Source organism: Heterodontus francisci, chromosome 20, assembly GCF_036365525.1.
Source record: "Heterodontus francisci isolate sHetFra1 chromosome 20, sHetFra1.hap1, whole genome shotgun sequence".
NCBI classification, from domain to species: Eukaryota; Metazoa; Chordata; class Chondrichthyes; order Heterodontiformes; family Heterodontidae; genus Heterodontus; species Heterodontus francisci.
Genome location: NC_090390.1, coordinates 73,424,140 through 73,446,059, shown reverse-complemented (window position 1 = coordinate 73,446,059; position 21,920 = coordinate 73,424,140). Strand labels below are relative to the sequence as shown.

Below are 21,920 nucleotides of genomic sequence, written 5' to 3'. Positions count from 1 at the left end.
CGCGTCATACAGCCCAGCATAAAAGGATTTGCTGATCCTTAGTATGTCGGACTGCAAAGACATTACCGAGCCATCCTCTTCCTTCAGGCTGCTGATAACAGAGCTCTCTCTGTGTACCTTTTGGAAGAAGTAACGTGAGCACGTCTCATCCTGCTCAATGGAGCAGTCTCTGGACCGGAAGATGATCTTGGAGGCCTCCGTGGCAAAGAGCGAGGCCTGCTGGCTCTTCACCTCTTGGAGGTCCTCCTTGACCTCGACCCCCATCGACTGCAGCCGGAGCAGATTTTGCATACTTTTTTGGAGTCGGGACATTTTCCTCTGTCTCTCTCTCGCCCTCTGAACACCTTTGAGGATAAAGAACCTCTTGATGTTCTCCTTGATCGCTTCCCACCAGTGAACTGGAGACTCAAAGAGGGGTTTCACGGTCCTCCAACCCTTGTAATCCCTTTTGAGTTCCTCAACGTTCTCTGGGGTTAGCAGTGTAGCATTGAGCTTCCACGTCCCCCTGCCAACCCGCTGGTCGTCCTGTAAGTGACAGTCGGCCAGTAAGAGGCAGTGGTTGGAGAAGAACACCGGCTTGACGTCGGTGGATCCGACCGTGACAGCACGGGACACAAACAGGAAATCAATCCTGGAACGGAGAGACCCGGGGGAGTTTCATTAATCCTGAGCCGGGCATCAGATGAAGGGCCACACAGCTATGAGGCATTTCATCTGGGGGTGGGGGGAACTGACAGTACTCTTTTTTGTCTCACTGATCACAGAATTGTGAAGTGCCAGTGTCCCAAACTGCTTATTGCGTAAATGTGGCCCTCATTGACTTCATCTGTTTTTATTGTTGAGCAATTGATTCGCAGTCAAAAAAGTCATTAGTTGAGTTGAAAATAAGGTTGCCGATCACTCAAACCTGATTATCCCATTGTGGCAGTTTCTTCAATTCTCAGCCAGGCATCAGATGACGGGCCACATGGTTATCAGGCATTTCATCTGGGGGTGGGGGGAACTAACAGTACTCTTTTTTTTGTTTCACTATGAATCATTGTCGATAGTGACTAATCACAGAATGGTGAAGTGTCAGAGTCCCAAACTGTCTATTGTGTAAAGGCAGCCCTGATTAACTTGATCAGTTTTTATTGTTAAACTATTTTTATAAGATGGGGACTAACGTGAGAGATGATTATCACTATCTGTCATTCCTTATCTTCCACGGGACCCAGCAAATTAATCTGAACAGACCTAGGGGTTTACTTTCTGTGTGAAGTTCCTTTCAGGACAACATGCACTACTCTGTACAGTTTGATGGCTCCACTTCCGATAGTTTCTGAGTGAAGAATGGAGTAAAACAGAGTTGTGCCCTGGCCCCCAATCTATTTGGCATCTTCTTCTCCATGCTCCTGACCTTCACCATCCCTGCAGATATGAAAGGAGTCTACTTGCACCGTAGGCCAGATGGCAAGCTCTATCATCTATCAAGGCTGAAAGCGAAGACAAAAACACATCACATCCTGATCAGAGAACTCCTTTAAGCTGATGATGCTGCACTAGTCGCTCATGTGGAAACTCAGCTACAAAGACTGTCTCTCCCTTGCCTGTAACTTGTTCTCCTTGACTATAAGCATCAAGAAAACCATGGTCATAGGAGAAGGTGTTGCATCTATGACCCTAATCGCATTAAATAATACCTCACTGGAAGTGGTTAGAAAATGTTGTTACCTTGGTTCCACGATGACAGACAATCTGTCCCTTGATGTAGAGCTCGATACACACATAGGGAAAGAAGCTACCACCTTTGGTCAACTTGCAAAACGTGCATGGGATAACACCAAGCTGACCCTTTGGACCAAGCTGATGGTTATTAAGGCCTGTGTTCTCAGCACCTTGCTGTATGGCTGTGAAACATTGGCAACTTACCGCTACCAGGAAAGGAAGCTCAATAATTTCCATCTTCTCTGTCTGCGGTGCATCATGGGTATATCCTTGCAGGACAAAATTACAAATGTGGCAGTCTTACCAAAGGCAGAGCTCCCAAGTGTGTTGGCACTAATCAAACAGAGGTGTCTTTGGTGCATCAGACATATCCGCGGGATGGAAGACGGTCGCATACCCTAGGACCTTCTAGATGGTCAGGTAGCTGGGGCCAGATGACCAGTGGAGTGCGCAAAGCTCTGCTTCAAGGCTGCTGGCAAGCATGACACAAAGACTCTCAATGTCGACTATCACACCTGGAAATCACTAGCTGGCGAAAGAGGGAAATAGCGACACATCCTGTGGACTGGTGTGCGCGACCACGACGATCAGTTGCGACAGCAGTTCGGCAATAGGCACCAATGTCAAAAACAACAACTCACAGGATCACTTGGCAGCTTCATGTGCAGCACTTGTGGCAGAACCTGCCTCTCAAGGATTGGCCTTCACAGCCATCAAAAAAGTGCACCAAGAGAAGACAACCCACCTAATGGATTGTTTCCTGCATGTCCATCATCTTTCATAGTTGAAAGGATGCCAAGCCAACCATTATAAACCAATGACAATTTAGTAAAAGAGCGCCTAACTTTTCAAACAAAGGAAAATATTTGTTCCTTTCTTTAGCAATACTATTTAATACTTTATTATTAAAAGACAAGTGCCCAACGTCTACTTAATACCAGTATAATTTTCAGTGATTGATGTTTTGCTCTTTGTAGTCTGTATCAAGAGATTAAAGGGAAGCACCACTTACCTCTGTGTCTATATTGTAAGGATTATAGTGTCCTCCTACACCACTGCAGTTCTCAATGTACTGTCGAGGATTGGTATGAACATGCCACATTAGATCATTGGTCTGTGGAGTAAACAAATCCTATTGCTTAATGTGGAAAGCAGCATCTTTATAAGTGCATTCTTAATATTATGCCCATACTTGCCGACATGACTCCACTTCAAAAAGTAATTTGTTGGAAGTGAAGAATTTTGTACATCCTGCTTTATAGGGTATAATAGAGCAATGATTATGTTACTAGATTAGTAATCTAGAGGCTTGGACAAATAATCCAGTAATGTGAGTTAAAATCCTACCATGGCAACTTGAGAATTTTAATTCAGTTTTAAAAAGTTGGAAATAAAAAGCTGGTATCAGTCAAACTGACCATGAAGCTTCTGGATTGTTGGAGAAATTAAGATCTGGCCTATATGTTACTCCAATTCCACAACAACGTGGTTGACTCTAGCTAGCAAGCCATTCAGTTGCACCAAACTACTACAAAGAATAACTTGCTGCAATTCAAGAAGGAGGCCCAACACCACTTTCTTCAGGCAACTAGAGATGAGCAGTTAACGTCAGCCATGAATAATAAAAAAAGGAATGTTTTTTATTTTTTAGAAAAAGACTGTAGGCCAGGACAAAAAGTGGAAGAGTCTGATTTATGAATGTTGCCTGGTTGTGTTTGCATTCTAGTACTGTTTATGCATAGCTATCCTTCATGACATTGAATGGGTGTAATCGAGCCCATGATGGGTTAAAGATCTGCTGAAGATGCAAAAATTATGAGATGAATGGCCTTTTCTCATTTCAGGCTGTCTTAAATTCTTAAAGTTTCTCCCAAGAAAGTTAATGAAGGTGATTAATTAACAACAGGAGGGGGAAGAAGAAATTTGAAATAAATTTATCATAAAAAACATACACTTTAATATTATAGAAATATTAGCAAGAATATATTCATGTTGCAAATTTTAGATGAAAACAACAAATTTTTCAGAACGCATGAATGTATGGAAATATGCTGTGGTACATTGGAGTTCTTCAGATTCTAATAAACAATGTTTGGAGCATTCATTCCTTTAACTAGAATCAGCTTTGTAAGGTGCATCTGGTAACCCCATGAACCCATTATTGTTTTCAGTGAAAGCTTAACTGCAGAAGTAGTCTTGGAACTAATTTCAAGTGCACCTGGCTCAAGCTAAAAGCAATGTACTGAATAATGTTGGCACTTACATCATCTGCATTAGATTTGGTTGGCTTAAGGGCTATCTCCATAGTTGTGTCACTTGAACTCCCATCTGCGAAGACCTGTTGCGACTGGTAACGAAAGGAGAGTGTGTTAAACATCAATAGTTCCAACAGGAAACACACAATTTCCACTTTTTTTACTTTGTTTTTTCCTGTGATAATCTTTTATATCCTTAGTGGGAAAGAAGGAGGAGAACAAAGGGACTGTTTACTGTTCACAGGAAGGAATATTAACATACGACCTCTGACTTCACTACATCTACAATCTACAACCTTTTCATGTCTCGTCATTCTTTTCCCTTACTACCTCCTTTTCTATTAAGGCAACAACACAACCCTAATCTAATATTTTTGATCACTGACCCTAGCCTTGAGGGCACAGCTCTCCTTCAACTAAAGGAAAAGCTACCTGACATATGCTGAGCCTAACTTGTACATGCAATAGTACCAAAATAATTCAGGCAACAAATTAACATTCATCGTAAAGGACCACTTGAAGTGCTGAAAACTGAGCAAATTCCGGCAATTATCGTTCTTTCCTCAGTGACTTGTTTTAGTTATGCTATATTGTGACGAACATCATGGGATAGGATGTCAGAAATGCCCCATCCATCATTATCGGCAACCACACTCTGGAAGTGGTTCAAGAGTTCACCTACCTAGGCTCAACTATCACCAGTAACCTGTCTCTCGATGCAGAATTAAACAAGCGCATGGGAAAGGCTTCCTCTACTATGTCCAGACTGGCCAAGAGAGTGTGGGAAAATGGCGCACTGACACAGAACACAAAAGTCCAAGTGTATCAAGTCTGTGTCCTCAATACCTTGCTCTACGGCAGCGAGGCCTGGACAATGTACGTCAGCCAAGAGCGACATCTCAATTCATTCCATCTTCGCTGCCTCCAGAAAATCTTTGGCATCAGGTGGCAGGACCGTATCTCCGACACAGAAGTCCTCGAGGCGGCCAACATCCCCAGCATATACACCCTACTAAGCCAGCGGCGCTTGAGATGGCTTGGCCATGTGAGCCACATGGAAGATAGCAGGATCCCCAAGGACACATTGTACAGTGAGCTCGTCACTGGTACCAGACCCACCGGCTGTCCATGTCTCCGCTTTAAAGACGTCTGCAAACGCGACATGAGGTCCTGTGACATTGATCACAAGTCGTGGGAGTCAGTTGCCAGCCATCGCCAGAGCTGGCGGGCAACCATAAAGGCGGGGGCTAAAGCGTGGCGAGTCGAAGAGACTTAGTAGTTGGCAGGAAAATAGACAGAAGCGCAAGTAGAGAGCCAACTGTGTAACAGCCCCGACCACCAATTTTATCTGCAGCACCTGTGGAAGAGTCTGTCACTCTAGAATTGGCCTTTATAGCCACTCCAGGCGCTGCTTCACAAACCACTGACCACCTCCAGGCGCTTACCCATTGTCTCTCAAGACAAGGAGGCCAAAGAAGAAGAAGAATTGTGACAAATAACCTGAAACTGGTTATTGCCAGGTGCAATGCACATAGGAAAACCTTGTTATAGTGTACATTGGTCTATGTCTGACCAAAACCAAATTAAAATTTTGATGCTTTCCACTCCTCATGCAACTATTTTCTTCATTTTAAGAGAGGGCAGTGGGAGCATGTACTTTCAATTAACAATAACAAAATTCCATTCAAAATTTTATAAGTTTCCAGAGCTCAGTGGATAACCTGAACAGTTTTGATTCTAGCCTGCTGTGATGCTTAAGAACAAAAAACATACAAAATAGGAGCAGGAGTAGGCCATTCAGCCCCTCAAGTCTACTCCGCCATTGAATAAGATCATGGCTGATCTTTTACCCCTGCTACACCTTATTGCCCTATCCCCATATGCCTCGATTCCCTTAGTATCCAAAAATCTATTGACCTCTGACTTCAATGTACTCAATAACTGAGCATCCACAGTTCCCTGAGGTACAGAATTCCAAAGGTTCACAATCATTTGGGTGAAGAGATTTCTCCTCATCTCAGTGGTAAATGGCTGAACCTTTAGTCTGAGAACTGTGAACCCCAGTAGTAGACTCCCAGCCAGGAGTAACATCCTTCCAGCATCTGTGCTGTCAATCCCCTTAAGAATGATATATGTTTCAATGAGATCACTTCTCATTCTTTTAAACTCCAGGGAATATAGGCCTAGTTGACTCAATTGGTTCTTGTCAGAAAATCCCCTAATCCCATGAATCAATCTGGTGAATCCTTGTTGCATATCCTCTAAGGCAAGTATATCCTTCTTTAGGTGTGGAGCCCAAAACTGTACACAATACTCCAGTTGTAGTCTCACCAAGATCCTATATAACTGCAGTAAGACATCTTTCCTCTTATACTGCAATCCCTTTGTAATATAGGCCAATATACCAGTTGTTTTCCTAATTGCTTGTGGTACCTACATGATATATTTCTATAATTTGAATACAAGGATACCCAGATCCCTCTGAATACCAACATAGTGCAGTCAACATGAACTCAAAGTGTGTAAGATATCTTCATGGCAGTGATGGGCATGGCGGGAGGAGGCGCAGTCTTACATCACCTCAATTAAGTGCATTCAAATCAGATCAGAACTTGATACCCAGGTTATGGGGCTATTTTTTTACATTAATGCACACCCAAAATCACTTTGCATTGCTATGAAAATGACTTAGCATTGTTATTTTTTTCACTGGCATCTTTTAATTGACAATTACACCCAATGTAACATAGAAACATAGAAAATAGGAGCAGGAGTAGACCATTCAGCCCTTCGAGCCTGCTCCGTCATTCATTATGATCATGGCTGATCATCCAACTCAGTAACCTGTTCCCGCTTTCGCCCCATACCCTTTGATCCCTTTAGACCCAAGAGCTATATCTAACTCCTTCTTGAAAACATACAATGTTTTGGCCTCAACTGCCTTCTGTGGTAGCGAATTCCACAGGCTCACCACTCTCTGGGTGAAGAAATTTCTCCTCATCTCAGTCCTGCAAGGTTTACCGCGTATCCTTAGACTATGACTCCTGGTTCTGGACTCCCCCACCATCGGGAACATCCTTCCTGCATCAACCCTGTCAAGTCCTGTTAGAATTTTATAGGTTTCTATGAGATCCCCCCTCACTCTTCTGAACTCTAGCGAATATAATCCTAATCAACTCAATCTCTCCTCATACATCAGTCCCGCCATCGCAGGAATCAGTCTAGTAAACCTTTGCTGCACTCCCTCTATAGCAAGAACGTCCTTCCTCAGATAGGACCAAAACTGCACACAAGATTCCAGGTGTGGTTTCACCAAGGCCCTGTATAATTGCAGCAAGACATCCCTGCTCTTGTCCTCGAATCCTCACGCTATGAAGGCCAACATACCATTTGCCTTTTTTACCGCCTGTTGCACCTGCATGCTTAGCTTCAGTGACTGGTGTATGAGAACACCCAGGTGTCAATGCATATTCCTCTCTCCATCTTGATGAAGAATTCTATCATATTATGGTTGCTCATCCCCAAGGGGTCTCACACCACTGGATTGTCAATTATTCCTCTCTCATTACATAATACCCAGTCTAGGACGACCTGTTCTTTAGTTGGTTCCTCAACGTATTGGTCCAGAAAACCATCCCGTATACACTCCAAAAATTCCTCCTCTACGGTATTGTGATTAATTTGATTTGCCCAATCTATATGCAGATTAAATATCACCCATAATTACAGATGTTCCTTTATCGCATTTGTCTCTAATTTCCTGTTTAATGCCATTCCCAACATCACCACTACAGTTTGGAGGTCTATATACAGCCCCCACTAACGTTTTTTGCCCCTTAGTGTTTCTCAGCTCTACCCATACAGATTCCACATCGTCAGAGCTAATATCTTTCCTCACTCTAGCGTTAATTTCCTCTTTAACCAGCAATGCAATTCCACCGCCTTTTGTTTTTTGTCTGTCCTTCCTAAATACTGAATACCCCTGGATGTTCATTTCCTATCCCTGGTCACCTTGCAGCTATGTCTCCGTAGTCCCACTATATCATACCCGTTTACATCTATTTGCACGATTAATTCATCCACTTTATTGCGAATGCTCTGCGCATTAAGGCACAAAGCCTTAAGGGTTGTCTTTTTGACATTACTTGTCCCCTTCCCACTATTTTTCACTGTGGCCATGTTTGATTCTGGCCCTTGATTTCCTTGCCTATCACTTTTCTTATTCCCCTTATTGTCTTTTGTACTTGTCTTTGATTCCCCCCCCACCCCCCACCCCCCACACAACCTCCTCTGGCTCCTTGCAAAGGTTCCCATCCCCCTGCCATTTTAGTTTAAACCCTCCCCAACCACTTTAGCAAATATTCCCACTAGGACCCAATTACATCTATTTAAGAGAAATTACAACAAGAAAAAGACCATTCAACCCAACCAGTCTCTATTAGCATTTACACTTCTCATGAGCAAAGAGTTCTAATCACACTTGTATAGCCTGGTGGCATATCCCTTCATCCTCTTTTCCTTCACCATCTATTCAATTTAACCTTGAATAATGACATAGTTTCTGCCTCAAGCACCAACCCTGTACACGAATTCCATAGCCTTACATGTCTCTTCTGCCCTCTGTCCTAATCTCATGCATTTAATCTTATATCTATGCCACAATCTTGATTCTTCAACTATTGTAAACAGTCTGCTTCTATCTATCCTCTCTTATCCTTTTGTAATTTTAAACACATCTATCATATCTTCCAATAATCTGAATTATTCCAACAAAAAAATCCAAGTTTTCAAGATTGTCTTCATATTTATATTTCTTCATACTGCACTTCTGTACACACTGTTATGCTCAAATAAAATACAGCGATTGAAAATACACAAACTCAACCTGAAGAGTTATAAAAACTGACTTTTTAAAAAGTGAACAATGTGGTTCAAAATGGCCACCAAAGGTCAAAAGACCTCGCCTTGTATATTCAAACTGTCTACTGTCTGACAAGGATAAAGGATTCCATTCCAAAGCTAAGAGGTGTCAATTAAACCCATCCTGAGCCCATCAGGAGACAATTTGAAATGAATGGGTTCTTCTAAAACAAAGAAGGTGTGAAGTAGCCACAACCTATGCTATTGTTGCTCACCACAGTGAGGAGGATCTGCGTCTCCCAACAGAAGCAATATGTAAGAGACTTTTAGCTTAAAAGATAGCGAGGGAGAAGGAGACAGACCCAGGAAAAGCATCTCCAAAGCTTGTCCAGTTGAGAGCTGGGAGAAAATCCAAAAAGCCAAAAGGAAGGCGCGCCCCACGCCCCACCCCACCCCCGCGAATTCTACATTTCAACTTGTGCAGCAGAGAATTGGACGTGATCCACTGTCTCAAACTGAACTTTCAACCAACAGAGAAATCTGAAACACCCCCCCAGGCCAGGCCTGCAACTAAAGATAAATTGATCTCTGAGAAAATTCCACAGGTTTATAATGAACTTCAAAACCCTACCTCACTTCAAACCACTTACGCCTTTTCCTCTCTATCCAACTCTTGTTGTGTGTGTGTGTGGGAGCGCGTGCGCGTGTATGAGTGGGTGCGGTTGCGACATATTGCTCAAGAAATAATTAATCTTCTGTTTTAAATATACAAGAAAGCCTGTCGCCGTCTGTTTATTTGACAAATAAACACAAAAGGGCTAAACCCTAATAATAAAAACACTTGCTGCGGTTTGTTGGGAGTTGAATAGGAGGAATCACCTACACCCTTCATAGAGAGATACAGCACTGAAACAGGCCCTTCGGCCCACCGAGTCTGTGCCGACCATCACCCACCCATTTATACTAATCCTACATTAATCCCATATTCCCTACCACATCCCCATCATTCTCCTACCACCTACCTACACTAGGGGCAATTTACAATGGCCAATTTACCTATCAACCAGCAAGTCTTTGGCTGTGGGAAGAAACTGGAGCACCCGGCGGAAACCCAAGCGGTCACAGGGAGAATTTGCAAACTCCGCACAGGCAGTACCCAGAACCGAACCTGGGTCGCTGGAGCTGTGAGGCTGCAGTGCTAATCACAGCACCACTGTGCCGCACGGTTAGTCCACTCCTTTTCCCCCTCCCCCTGCAATTATTCCAAGTCGTTATCCAAGTCCCTTTAAGGTTGTTGAATCTGTATCCAGCACCTTATCTCAAAGTGCCTCTGGTTCTTTGGCCAAATCATCTTAAATTGATGCCTTCTGGTTATTGACACTTAGCTGTTAGAAAGTTTTTCTTGATTTACTCTACCAAACACTTAATAATTTTAAATACCTCATCTGCAGTGGTTAGCACCGCAGCCTCACAGCTCCAGTGACCCGGGTTCAATCCTGGGTACTGCCTGTGTGGAGTTTGCAAGTTCTCCCTGTGTCTGCGTGGGTTTTCTCCGGGTGCTCCGGTTTCCTCCCACATGCCAAAGACTTGCAGGTTGATAGGTAAATTGGCCATTATAAATTGCCCCTAGGTCAGGTAGGTGGTAGGGAAATATAGGGACAGGTGGGGATGTGGTAGGAATATGGATTTAGTGTAGGATTAGTATAAATGGGTGGTTGATGGTCGGCACAGACTCGGTGGGCCGAAGGGCCCGTTTCAGTGCTGTATCTCTAAACTAAACTCTAAACTAAACAAATCTCCTCTCAACCTTCTCTTCTCCAAGGAGAACAATCCATCTTTCTCACCACTTGGCCGTAACAACACTGTCTTATTGAAACAATCTGATTACATTTTTGAATGATCCAGAAAAGGGTAGGGTAATGGAAAAACACTTATATGGTCAAAGGTGGAAATTGTTATCATCGAGAATAAGTACAAACTGCACTTACTCTTCTGTTTGGCTGGAATTTTATTCCCTCCCCCCCCCCCCCCCGCAAAAGAGCAGGAATGTGGCAGGGGTCGGGAGTCGGGGCGTAAAATGGAGCGGAGGCTCGAGGGGCCCTTCCTGACCCGCTCCCGCATCCACCGCCACTTTACGCAGGGCGGCGGTGGCAAAAACCGGCCCGCCCGCCCCAATCTAATCAAGGCCCTTAAGTGGCTGGTCGGGTGGCCCAGGCCCAAGAGAAGCCGCCTGACAGAAGTAGGAGGCTTTCTGATGGCCAGGGAGAGGGCCCTCCTCATCAAATACCCTGTCCCCGACGGAGGGACGCCCCTGCTGCCCCAACCACCCCCAATACCCAAAACGCACCCCCTCCCACCCCCCGTCCCCCCAATCGACTACCCTTGCCTCGCCGGAGCCCAAACGATCACCCCAGGTGAGGCACCAAAAGCCTACCTCCATTCCAGGGCTCCCAACATCTTCTTTCTGATTGTTGGGTTGCAGTCCCAGCAGCGGCCACCACTCCCGGTGGCACTGCTGGGACAGAGAGCTGCCAGTCCGCTGATTGGCCGGCAGATCTACTGGCAGGACTTCCTGCTGAATGCGGTGGATGTCTTGCCTCAGACCAATTAAAGGCCTGTGCACCGCAAAGTGCGATCTGGATCCCCAGGCCAGGCGGAGGCGGTGGACAGATTCCGTCGCCGAGGGAAAAATTCTGGCCTTTGTGTTGTGTTCAGAAATTATGGACTGAATTTTGCAATCTAACATGGATCTTCAGTTTATGTCACTGAAATCAAAGTTGCTAACACGGTACTAAACCCAGGAACACAACCGGAATTAATAACTTTGTTACCTAAATAATTCTGACATTAAACCATGAAGGTTCTGATCTCGTATACAAAATTATGAGGGGCATTGATAGGTTAGATAGGAAGAGACTTTTTCCCTTAGCGGAGGGGTCAATAACCAGGCAGCATAGATTTAAGGTAAGGGGCAGGAGGTTTTGAGGGGATTTGAGGAAAGAAATTTTCACCCAGAGGGTGGTTGGAATCTGGATACACTGCCTGAAGTGGTGCTGGAGGCAGGAACCCTCACATCATTTAAGAAGTATTTAGATGAGCACTTGAAACACCATAGCATACAAGGCTACGGGCCAAGTGCTGGAAAATGGGACTAGAATAGTTAGGTGCTTGATGACCGGCATAGACACGATGGGCCGAAGGGCCTGTTTCTGTGGTGTATGACTCTATGACTCTCCTAAAGCCATTATTAATTCTGAAAGTTCTTTTATCTGATCCAAATGTCACACTATTTCATATCTGAAAATCCTAAACTTTGTGACTGAGATTTTTCAAAGGTTTAATGTATGGACATACACAGTCCCTTTATTTCCCGTTATTCCGAAAGAGGCAGGAGGAGTGCACTGTTTTTCTAGTTCTACTTCTCCACAGGTCACAACATATATTTAAATTTTTCCCCAGTTACCGATATGGTCAATCATCGACTCTATTTTTATCCCAGAGTAAAACACACCAATCAGGTTTCTTTAATAAACAACAAGATTAACAATTTATTATAAAACAAGTCTTAACTAGTAAGGAAGCAAAGCATAAATACACAGATCGAAATATGAAAGTTCCCTTTTTACCTTAGCCCCTCACTCACACACATACACATACATACCAGATAACCGAAAAAAGATTTACTCTTTAGAGCTCTATTACAAAAAATACCCAAAAAAGAATATATGTTTTAAAACACAAATCCTCAAAATTTAACAAAAAAACTGGAAGCACTCATAACACTGTCTCAAATTCATACTTTTCTAAACATTTCAATCTAATCTCAGTTCAATGCTGTAGTTGTTTCAGAAACCATGGATAGCACCCAGAAGAGGGCCACCTCCCCCCACCCCGAGCCCACAAGGAGGATGCCAGCAGCAGCAGGCCCCTCCAACATTGCCAAAATGCCAGCAGAGGCTGGAAGCAGCCTTTTTAAGTGGCCCTAAGGGTTTAGTTGGCCTCCCAGCAGACCTCCCATCTGCCACGGTGCTCACCACAAACAAAATGGCATGGGGGCAGGACAACATCAGGCATACCGCCTAATGCCACCCCATGCCATTTTGTGTACCCCCCACCCCCCACCTCCATTCCTGTCTCCAAGGGCAAAATAAAATCCAGCCTAATTGCACAGCACGTTACCATATGTTATTCAGTATAAATAGATGGAGTGTATGATGACTCGAGCTTGCTTCTTATATACAGTGCACAAACCTAACAACGGCAAGGGTGAAAAAATCTTTAGGACATCATCAAACAGTAGGATAAAATCAAACACTATTGAGGTAGAAATTTTGCTCACTCACAGGCCAAATGTCTGATGCAACATCAGCAGAAGCACAAGCATTTTAGGGCAGGACACAGACCCACTGCATTTCCAGCCTTGACGCCAAACCCAGCAAATCTTGCCAGAGAGAAAAGCAGGCACTTTATCTACCTGCCCCTACAACTAGGTAGCAGGTGTCCTTCTGGGCAGCAAGTGGGCCCCATGGTGTTAGTGTCCAAAGGCATCCCGGAGGGAGCGATTGCTGTGAGCCAGACAGTATGTAGTCAAAGAGAAGTGAAAATCTTGCCTTAGATCTTTGGCCGAACTATCCTGCTACAATCTCCATCAGTGCATTGGCATGCCATTCTGACTTTTTGTTGGTCATTGTCATACCCAGTACAGGCGTGTCCTATGCATAACTTTAAACATGGACTATATTCAGCACAGCAACTTCTGGAACTGAATTTTCCTTTTGTTTTAAATGAACCTCAATGGACATTAAAAGTGGGCATGGCCCGCAAAGATGGCTGTCGAAGGTCAGCTGACCTGACCTATGTATTCAAAAACTGACTCACTGTCTGAAAGGACAGAAGAATACCTTCCAGACTAAGAGGTGTCATCAATGCCATAGGGAGACATTCCTGAATTGAATGGTTTTCTCCTGAAACAAAGAAGGTGATTGTCTTAATCCTCCTCATGATGAATGTCTTAGAACAATATACAGGATGAGGCAAATCAACCTAAACCCCCTTCATATTTGGAAAAGGAACTGTGAGATTTCACATGGTGGGGCAGCCATGTTGGTCTCCTCTTAACAATCTTTAAAATACAGACTGCAGAAAAAGCAGCAAACTGACCAAGGCCGTACCATCGTGCTTTAAAAGAACTGGAGGCTGTAACATCTTAAAGTTTCCGAACCTGTTCCTTTTCAAGTCCACCCATACAGAAAATCGATGTCCTAGTAATAAGTCTGCAAGCAACTAACTTCATGACCTGCTGAAAATCCACCTCTTCGAGAGAATTCTGCAACGACTTTGAGATATGACTCCAGCTATCAAATTAAAGCCTGGCTACCCGACCCAAACCCGACTAGACCCGACTACATGCGTCGGGTTCGGTTTGGGTCGGGTCGAAAGTCCAAGTCCAGCATTCAGGCTTGGGTCAGGCCGCACAGTGCTGCTTCCAGGAAGTCATGGGATCAGGCTTACCCATGATTCCCCACAACTCCAGCTGCAGGAATAGCCTGCTACCGGAAAAGATGAAGGATATTTGTGTCGGATCGGGTCGGGCGCGAAAAAAATTAAAGGGCTTGGGCCTGGGTCGGGTTCGGGTTGGCTGTGGTCGGGTTTTAATTTTATACCCGAGCCAGGCTTTATATCAAATCCAACTAACTGCACTTCAGGAGAGAACACGTCCTCTTCACCGGGCCCACAACGCATGCCTTTTCTCCAAGAGGAGCCAAGTCACGTGATTTACAAACTATTCTTTTGTTTGCAATTTGTAAAAGCGCATTATCCTTTCAACGGCTTTCTTTCTCAAGTGTGTGTGTGTGTGTGTATGTGTGTCTGTGTGTGTGTGAGTAGTGAGTGACATAGAATTAGACTTTCGGGGTGAACTTGTGAATAAAAATAATCCTCTTTATTTAAAACCATGAAAAGCATGCTGCTGGATATTCAAATTGGCCATACCCTCAAGGGTTAAGAAACACACACATCTTTGTCAAAAAGCTCACTGATTATGGACAGTGAAGGGGAAACAACTGGGGTTTCAGTTCTCTCTCAATTCTGTCCTTAACAATCATAAAGACTGGTTTCCACTATTATGTTCCTACAGGTGTGGTCACTAAAATCATAAAACCCCAAATTTTTAATGACCCCTTCCCCAGGATTTGGGACAAGTTCATATGGAGGCCAAAGTGGCAGGCAGAAGTTCTAGCAGAGCAACTCATGATTAGAATTTCTATTGTATGTTTTTAAGTATAAAAATATAGGGCTTTCCCCCTGACTCAATAACCGGCAACAAAAATCAGCAGGCATTGACTGAGTTGTGTAAAATAGGAAGGCTCGATTTGTTCCTTAGCCTGTTCTAAATTAGCTAATCTTGGAAGAATGCAACAAATTGCTACAGTTGACTTTAGGACCCCAAACTACAGGCAGAAATAGCCCGAGATCTTATATTAGTTGTTTGTCTGATGGTTCTCAATCTAGGACCAAATCTAGGATTTAAATATATAATGTATTCTGCCACTTGAGTGCAATACTGAAGAAGTGTAGCATACTCAGAGATGTGTCCTTCATGTGAGACATTAAACTGAAGTAATTCTAATGGATCGAGATAATTCAATGGATGTGAAACACTTTGGAACATCAGTTATAAAGCATTATATAAATGCAAGTGCTTTTGTTTTTTTCATCTATGCAGTAAACTCTGCTGGAAACGTGCATATGGAGTTCAAATGTGAACAGGATTTGACTCATTTATAATTGGCCCCACAATTGAATCACCTACAGTTATTTGTATCCAGAGCAACATGTGAAGAATGGCCAATTTAGGTGAGAGAGAATCATACAATCTTATAGAACAGGAGGTGGCCCTTCAGCCCATTGCACCTGTGCCAGCTATCCACTTCGTCCCGTTTTCCTCCACTTTCCTCATATCATTTTAAGTTTTCTTTTTCATTATTTATCTATTTCTCTTTTAAAAGCTATGATGGACTCAGTTTCCACTATTGCTTCCTGGTAAAGCATTCCACGTCATAACATCTCTCTGTATAAACTACAATGCTCTTAACCTCTCCCTTCATTTTTTTGGTGGTGATCTTAAATTTATGCAATTTAATTACCAACTAACAGTGGAAAAGGTTACCTTCCCAAATCTCTCATAATTCTGAACACTTATATCAGTCATTTTAACCTTCTTTGTTGTAATGAAAAGATACCCAGTTTCTCTGGTCTCTCCTCATAACTAAAACCTCTTATTCCTGTTATTATGTTGGTGAATCTTTTCTGCACCCTTTTAATGACTACAAGCAAGACTCCCGTAATTAAACACAAAAGGCTACATTTTCATCTTCACTGCATTATCAGTGATCTGGTGTAGCGGATCGCCGACTGAAATCAATGGAATAAAAATTGGGTGCATTTCTTAGTGGCCAGTCAATCCACTCCATTCATACAATGAGGAATATTCTAACAAGCCTAATAATTTATTTTTTCCTAGGAAGCTGGCAAAAGTCCATACTTCAGCACAGAAGGGGTAAAGGGAAAATAATGCAGGAGGAAAAAGAGAAAAATATAACTTAATTAAGGTTCACTACATGTGGCCAAAACAAAATATAGTAAAGCATGCAAAGAAAAAATTATATTAACCTGCAACTTCAAACACATATGTCTAAGATGAAGAGTCATTTTAAATTCAAGGACTCAGCTACCAGAACACGAGAATATGTTGGGTTAAGTACTACTTGTCTTGTTCTCATATAACGATGCAGTATCCACTTACCTTTGTCTCCAAAAGAGTTAAGAAATGTTGTATTATATTACAGTTTATTGTTACAGGGGATGGAAGATTTTTCTTTACCTCCTATTGTGGTGAACATTGCCAGGTTTGTTGATTCATTCCTTACTGGAAAACGTGTGCTAATGAAAACAGCTCTTTCCTTCCCATAAGCAGTCAGAACAATACAACTGACTGCGTGTTTTCATCTATTGGGTGCAACACTGTTGCCTCAATATTAACCCCAGTTGGGGTTGGTGGTGGTGGGGGGGTGCAGTTTCAAAATTGGACAACGCCTCCCCAACTATTTATACACCAATGGGTTGAAAGGCGTTCATGTATCCCAATTTTGGAGACTTGGGATACTTTATTATCTTATTTAAATCAGGCTGCCACAGTGCACTTGGAAGCTTGATTTAAACTTAATAACTGCCGACCAGCTTTCCCAGGGCTTGGGAACCCAGGCCGCAAAACGGACACAAGAGCTGCCGGTTCCAGCTGGTTAGTGCGTTTAGAGCACTCCTTGTGGGCCAGGAGGAGCAGGATTGATCCCTCCAGGAAGCGTTCAGCCTTTTTTCTCATGATCATGACCTCTCCACACTGCCACAATTGTCACTTTTTTTTCTCCACACTCTCACTCCCCACCCCACTAAGCTCTGATCTCAAGCATTCTGCTGCAGTGCCCAACAGCCACATGTCTTCCAGTAAGGAATGAATCAGCAAACCTGGCAATGTTCATCACAATAGGAGGTAAAGAAAAATCTTCTATTCCCTCTAACAATAAACTGAAATATAATACATAATTTCTTAACACTTTTGGAGACAGACGTAAACGGATACTGCATTGCTATATGAGAGCAAGACGAGTAGTACTTAACTCAACATATTCTAGTGTTTTAGTAACTTAGTCCTTAAATCTAAAATGACTCTTCAGCTTAGACACGTGTTTGAGGTTGCAGGCAATATAATTTTTTCTTTGCATGCTTTACTATATTTTGTTTTGGCCAAACGTACTGAGCCTTAACTAAGTTATATTTTTCTCCTTTTCCTCCTGCATTATTTTCCCTTTACCCCTTCTGTGCTGAAGTATGGATTTTTGCCAGCTTCCCAGAATATGAATAATTCAGTAGGCTACAGTTATAATATTACGGCAAATTTTCCTCTTCATTGCATGGATGGAGTGGATTGCTCATCTATTAAGAAACCCGCCTGATTTTTATTCCATTAATTTCAATGGGCAAACCGTTCCATCAGATTACCGCCCATGCAGTGAATATAAAAAGTTATGCCCTTGTGTTTAATTATGGACCTCCTGCTGTGGTCCCTAATGGTCCCTGGCTGTGGTCCCCTGCCATTGCTTTTCCCCGTTAGCAGCCAGCCAGCCTGTCCATCCAACTGACTCACGGGCGAGAAACGGAAAGAGCAAAAGTTAATGAGGTTAATAATATTGTCAGGACCTCCGTGTTCACAGGCTTTTCGAGCTTTAGATGCACTACGGCACTCCCACCACACCGTCACCGAGATGAACATCAGACCACATATCCAAGCCATCACTATGACTGCCTATTTCCGCCTCTATAATATCACACAACTCTGCCCCACCTCGGTTCATCTGCTGCTGAAATGCACATCCATGCCTTTGCTACCTGTAGACTTGGCTATTAGAGTGCACCTCTGGCCAGCCTCCCATTTTCCATCCTCCATAAACATAAGCTCATCCAAAACACTGCCACCCATGTCCTCGCTCACACCAAATCCCGCTCACACCTCACCCCTGTACCCGCTGACATACAATGTCTCCTGCTTAAGCAATGCCTTGACATTAAAATTCTCATTCTGGTTTTCAAAGGCCTCCATGACCTCCCTATCTCTGTAACCTTCTCCAGCCCTACAAGATATCTGCGCCCCTGCAATGCTGAACTCTTCTGCATTTGACTTTTTCACTCCACCATTGGCAGCCATGCCTTCAGTTGCCTTGGCCCTAAACTCTGGAATTCCCTCCCAAAACCTCTCGTCTCTCTACCTCTCTTTCCTCCTTTAAGACTCTCCTTCAAACCTGTAGTATGAGGGTCTGAAAGGGTTAATGTTGAGAAAGTGTAACGAATACCTCCTACCATGATGATGTAAGCGATCACATATGAGAGAGACTTTAAGAGAGATGCAGCGTGGTTTCAGAGGAGTCACACAGACTAGTGTGAAGCTGTACATAGTTATAATACAATAAAGGTTAATGTTCTAATCATTCCTGACTAAAGAATCTCTTTAAGATAGACAAACTAAGGTGGCAGCATACTAAACAAACATACAACAAAACCTACCTCTTTGACCAAGCTTTTGGTCATCTACCCTAATATTTCCTTATGTGCCTCAGTGTCAAAAATGATTTGATAATTCTCCTGCGAAGTGCCTTGGAACATTAATGGTGCTATATAAATGCAAGCAGTTGTTGTTGTAAATATCAGGGCCGTGAGTTGCATTTATTACATGGCAAACCTGACCACATTTGAAAGCACAGGTAAAGTATTCAACATTAAGAATTAATTCCATTACTGCTAAGTTATGGAACTCTCACATAATTTAAATCATTGTCCTTTTAGGGAGGTAAGGAGCCCAGAATAGTAACATTTTGTTGAAATGGCATTACACATGTACAGCCTATCGGCCCTAATATGGATGAATTGCACTGGATTTGCACCAATGAGGGTGCGACTTATACTTGCCAATGCTCTGCTGTGCTGATCCTGTTTGGATTTCCTAAGCTAACTCATTAGCAGTTCTTCAGCACAAATACCCTGAAAAAATGGGAAGACTATGTGCGGGGGTGGCGGGGGGGGGGGGGGGTGGGCTGAAAATTAGAATACAGCCTTTAAAAAGTTACTTCTGGCTACAGATTGCGACAGCAGGTTGGGTAGTAGCAGGTAAGTAGGAAAGTCCTTGGTTCATTGTGTTGACTATCAGGGGGCTGGACTGGATGTGGTTACAAAGGGAATTAAGTGATATAGAGATAGTACTGGAAGGTGGAATTGCGATAGAAGATCAGCCCTGATTGTATTAAATGTCTTCCAGTGCTAGATCTGGCAGAGACACCCAAAGAAGGCAAAGGTCATTACAAAGGACAAAACTTCCATAAGACTGACGTCCAGGAGATTCAGTAGAGAAGAGAGAAATTGCTTGGTCTCCAGAGAAAGGCTTCAAAAACTTGTGCTTCAAAACTAGCTGTGCCTCTAGCCAATCTGCTTTAGTACAGCCCTTCATCAGACTGGTAAAGGTTAGAAATGTAATAGGTTTTAAGCAAATAAAGCAGGAGTGGGACAAGAGATAACCAAAGAGAAAGTGTCGATTGAACAAGGTCTCAGAGCCTCTGGATACTGCAAAGGCTATGGTCCCTGACACTATTCCAGCAATAGTACTGAAGACCTGTGCTCCAGAGCTTGCCGCACCCTAGCCAAGCTGTTCCAGTACAGCTACAACAATGGCATCTACCCTGCAATGTGGAAAAGTGCCCAGGTATGCCCTGTACACAAAAAGGAGGACATGTCCAACCCAGCCAATTACTGCCCCATCAGCCTACTCTCAAGCATCAGTAAAGTGATGGAAGGTGTCATCAACAGTGCCATCAAGCGGCACTTGCTTAGCAAAACCTGCTCAGTGATGCTCAGTTTGGGTTCCGCCAGGGCCTCTCAGCTCCTGACCTCAATACAGCCTTGGTTCAAAGATGGACAAAAGAGCTGCACAGTGGTTAGCACTGCAGCCTCACAGCTCCAGCGACCTGGGTTCGGTTCTGGTTACTGCCTGTGCAGAGTTTGCAAGTTCTCCCTGTGACCGTGTGGGTTTCAGCTGGGTGCTCCGGTTTCCTCCCATTGCCAAAGACTTGCAGGTTGATAGGTAAATTGGCCATTGTAAATTGCCCCTAGTGTAGGTAGGTGGTTGGAGAATTGTGGGGATGTGGTAGTGAATATGGGATTAATGTAGGATTAGTACAAATGGGTGGTTGATGGTTGGCACAGACTTGGTGGGCCAAAGGGCCTGTTTCAGTGCTCTATCTCTCTATGACTCTATGACTCTCCAAGAGGTAAGGTGAGAGTGACTGCCCTTGACATCAAAGCAGCATTTGAAGGAGTATGGCATCAAGGAGCCCGAGCAAAGCTGAGGTCAATGGGAATCGGGGGAAAACTCTCTGCTGGCTGGAGTCATACCTCGCGCAAAGGAAGATGGTTGTGGTTGTTGGAGGTCAATCATCTGAGCTCCAGGACATTACTGCAGGAGTTCCTCAGGGTAGTGTCCTAGGCCCAACCATCTTCAGCTGCTTCATCAATTACCTTCCTTCAATCATAAGGTCAGAAGTGGGGATGTTCGCTGTTGATTGCACTATGTTCAGCACCATTCGCAACTCCTCAGATACTGAAGCAGTCCGTGTAGAAATGCAGCAAGACTTGGACAATATCCAGGCTTGGGCTGCTAAGTGGCAAGTAACATTTGCGAATTAAGAGGGCTAAAAGGGGTCATGAAATATCTTTAGCAAACAGGGTTAAAGAAAATCCCAAAGCCTTTTATTCATATATAAGGAGAAAGAGGGTAACTAGAGAAAGGATTGGCCCACTAAAGGACAAAGGAGGAATGTTATGCTTGGAGTCAGAGAAAATGGGTGAGATTCTAAACGAGTACTTTGCATCGGTATTCACCGAGGAGAGGGACATGACGGATGTTGAGGTTAGGAACAGATGTTTGATTACTCTAGGTCAAGTCGGCATAAGGAGGGAGGAAGTGTTGGGTATTCTAAAGGGCATTAAGGTGGACAAGTCCCCAGGTCCGGATGGGATCTATCCCAGGTTACTGAGGGAAGCGAGAGAGGAAATAGCTGGGGCCTTAACAGATATCTTTGCAGCATCCTTAAACACGGGTGAGGTCCCGGAGGACTGGAGAATTGCTAATGTTGTCCCCTTGTTTAAGAAGGGTAGCAGGGATAATCCAGGTAATTATAGACCGGTGAGCCTGACGTCAGTGGTAGGGAAGCTGCTGGAGAAGATACTGAGGGATAGGATCTATTACCATTTGGAAGAAAATGGGCTTATCAGTGATAGGCAACATGGTTTTGTGCAGGGAAGGTCATGTCTTTCCAACTTAATAGAATTCTTTGAGGAAGTGACAAAGTTGATTGATGAGGGAAGGGCTGTCGATATCATATACATGGACTTCAGTAAGGCGTTTGATAAGGTTCCCCATGGCAGGCTGATGGAGAAAGTGAAGGCGCATGGGGTCCAAGGTGTACTAGCGAGATGGATAAAGAACTGGCTGGGCAA

At 43.7% G+C, this 21,920-nt stretch overlaps 1 protein-coding gene across 2 annotated transcripts in view; it reads right to left on the bottom strand.

Annotated features, from left to right (window-relative positions):
* Positions 1–21,920, bottom strand: part of cusr (Copper-only SOD repeat protein) — a 196,554-nt gene that overhangs the window by 63,004 nt on the left and 111,630 nt on the right. For both annotated transcript variants that reach the window (XM_068053024.1, XM_068053025.1), the window contains exons 4-5: positions 3,971–4,054; positions 2,720–2,821 (exon numbers count right to left, since the gene is read on the bottom strand). In XM_068053024.1, coding sequence (XP_067909125.1) covers positions 2,720–2,821; positions 3,971–4,054 — 186 coding nt within the window. The remainder of the gene's footprint in view (positions 1–2,719; positions 2,822–3,970; positions 4,055–21,920) is intronic.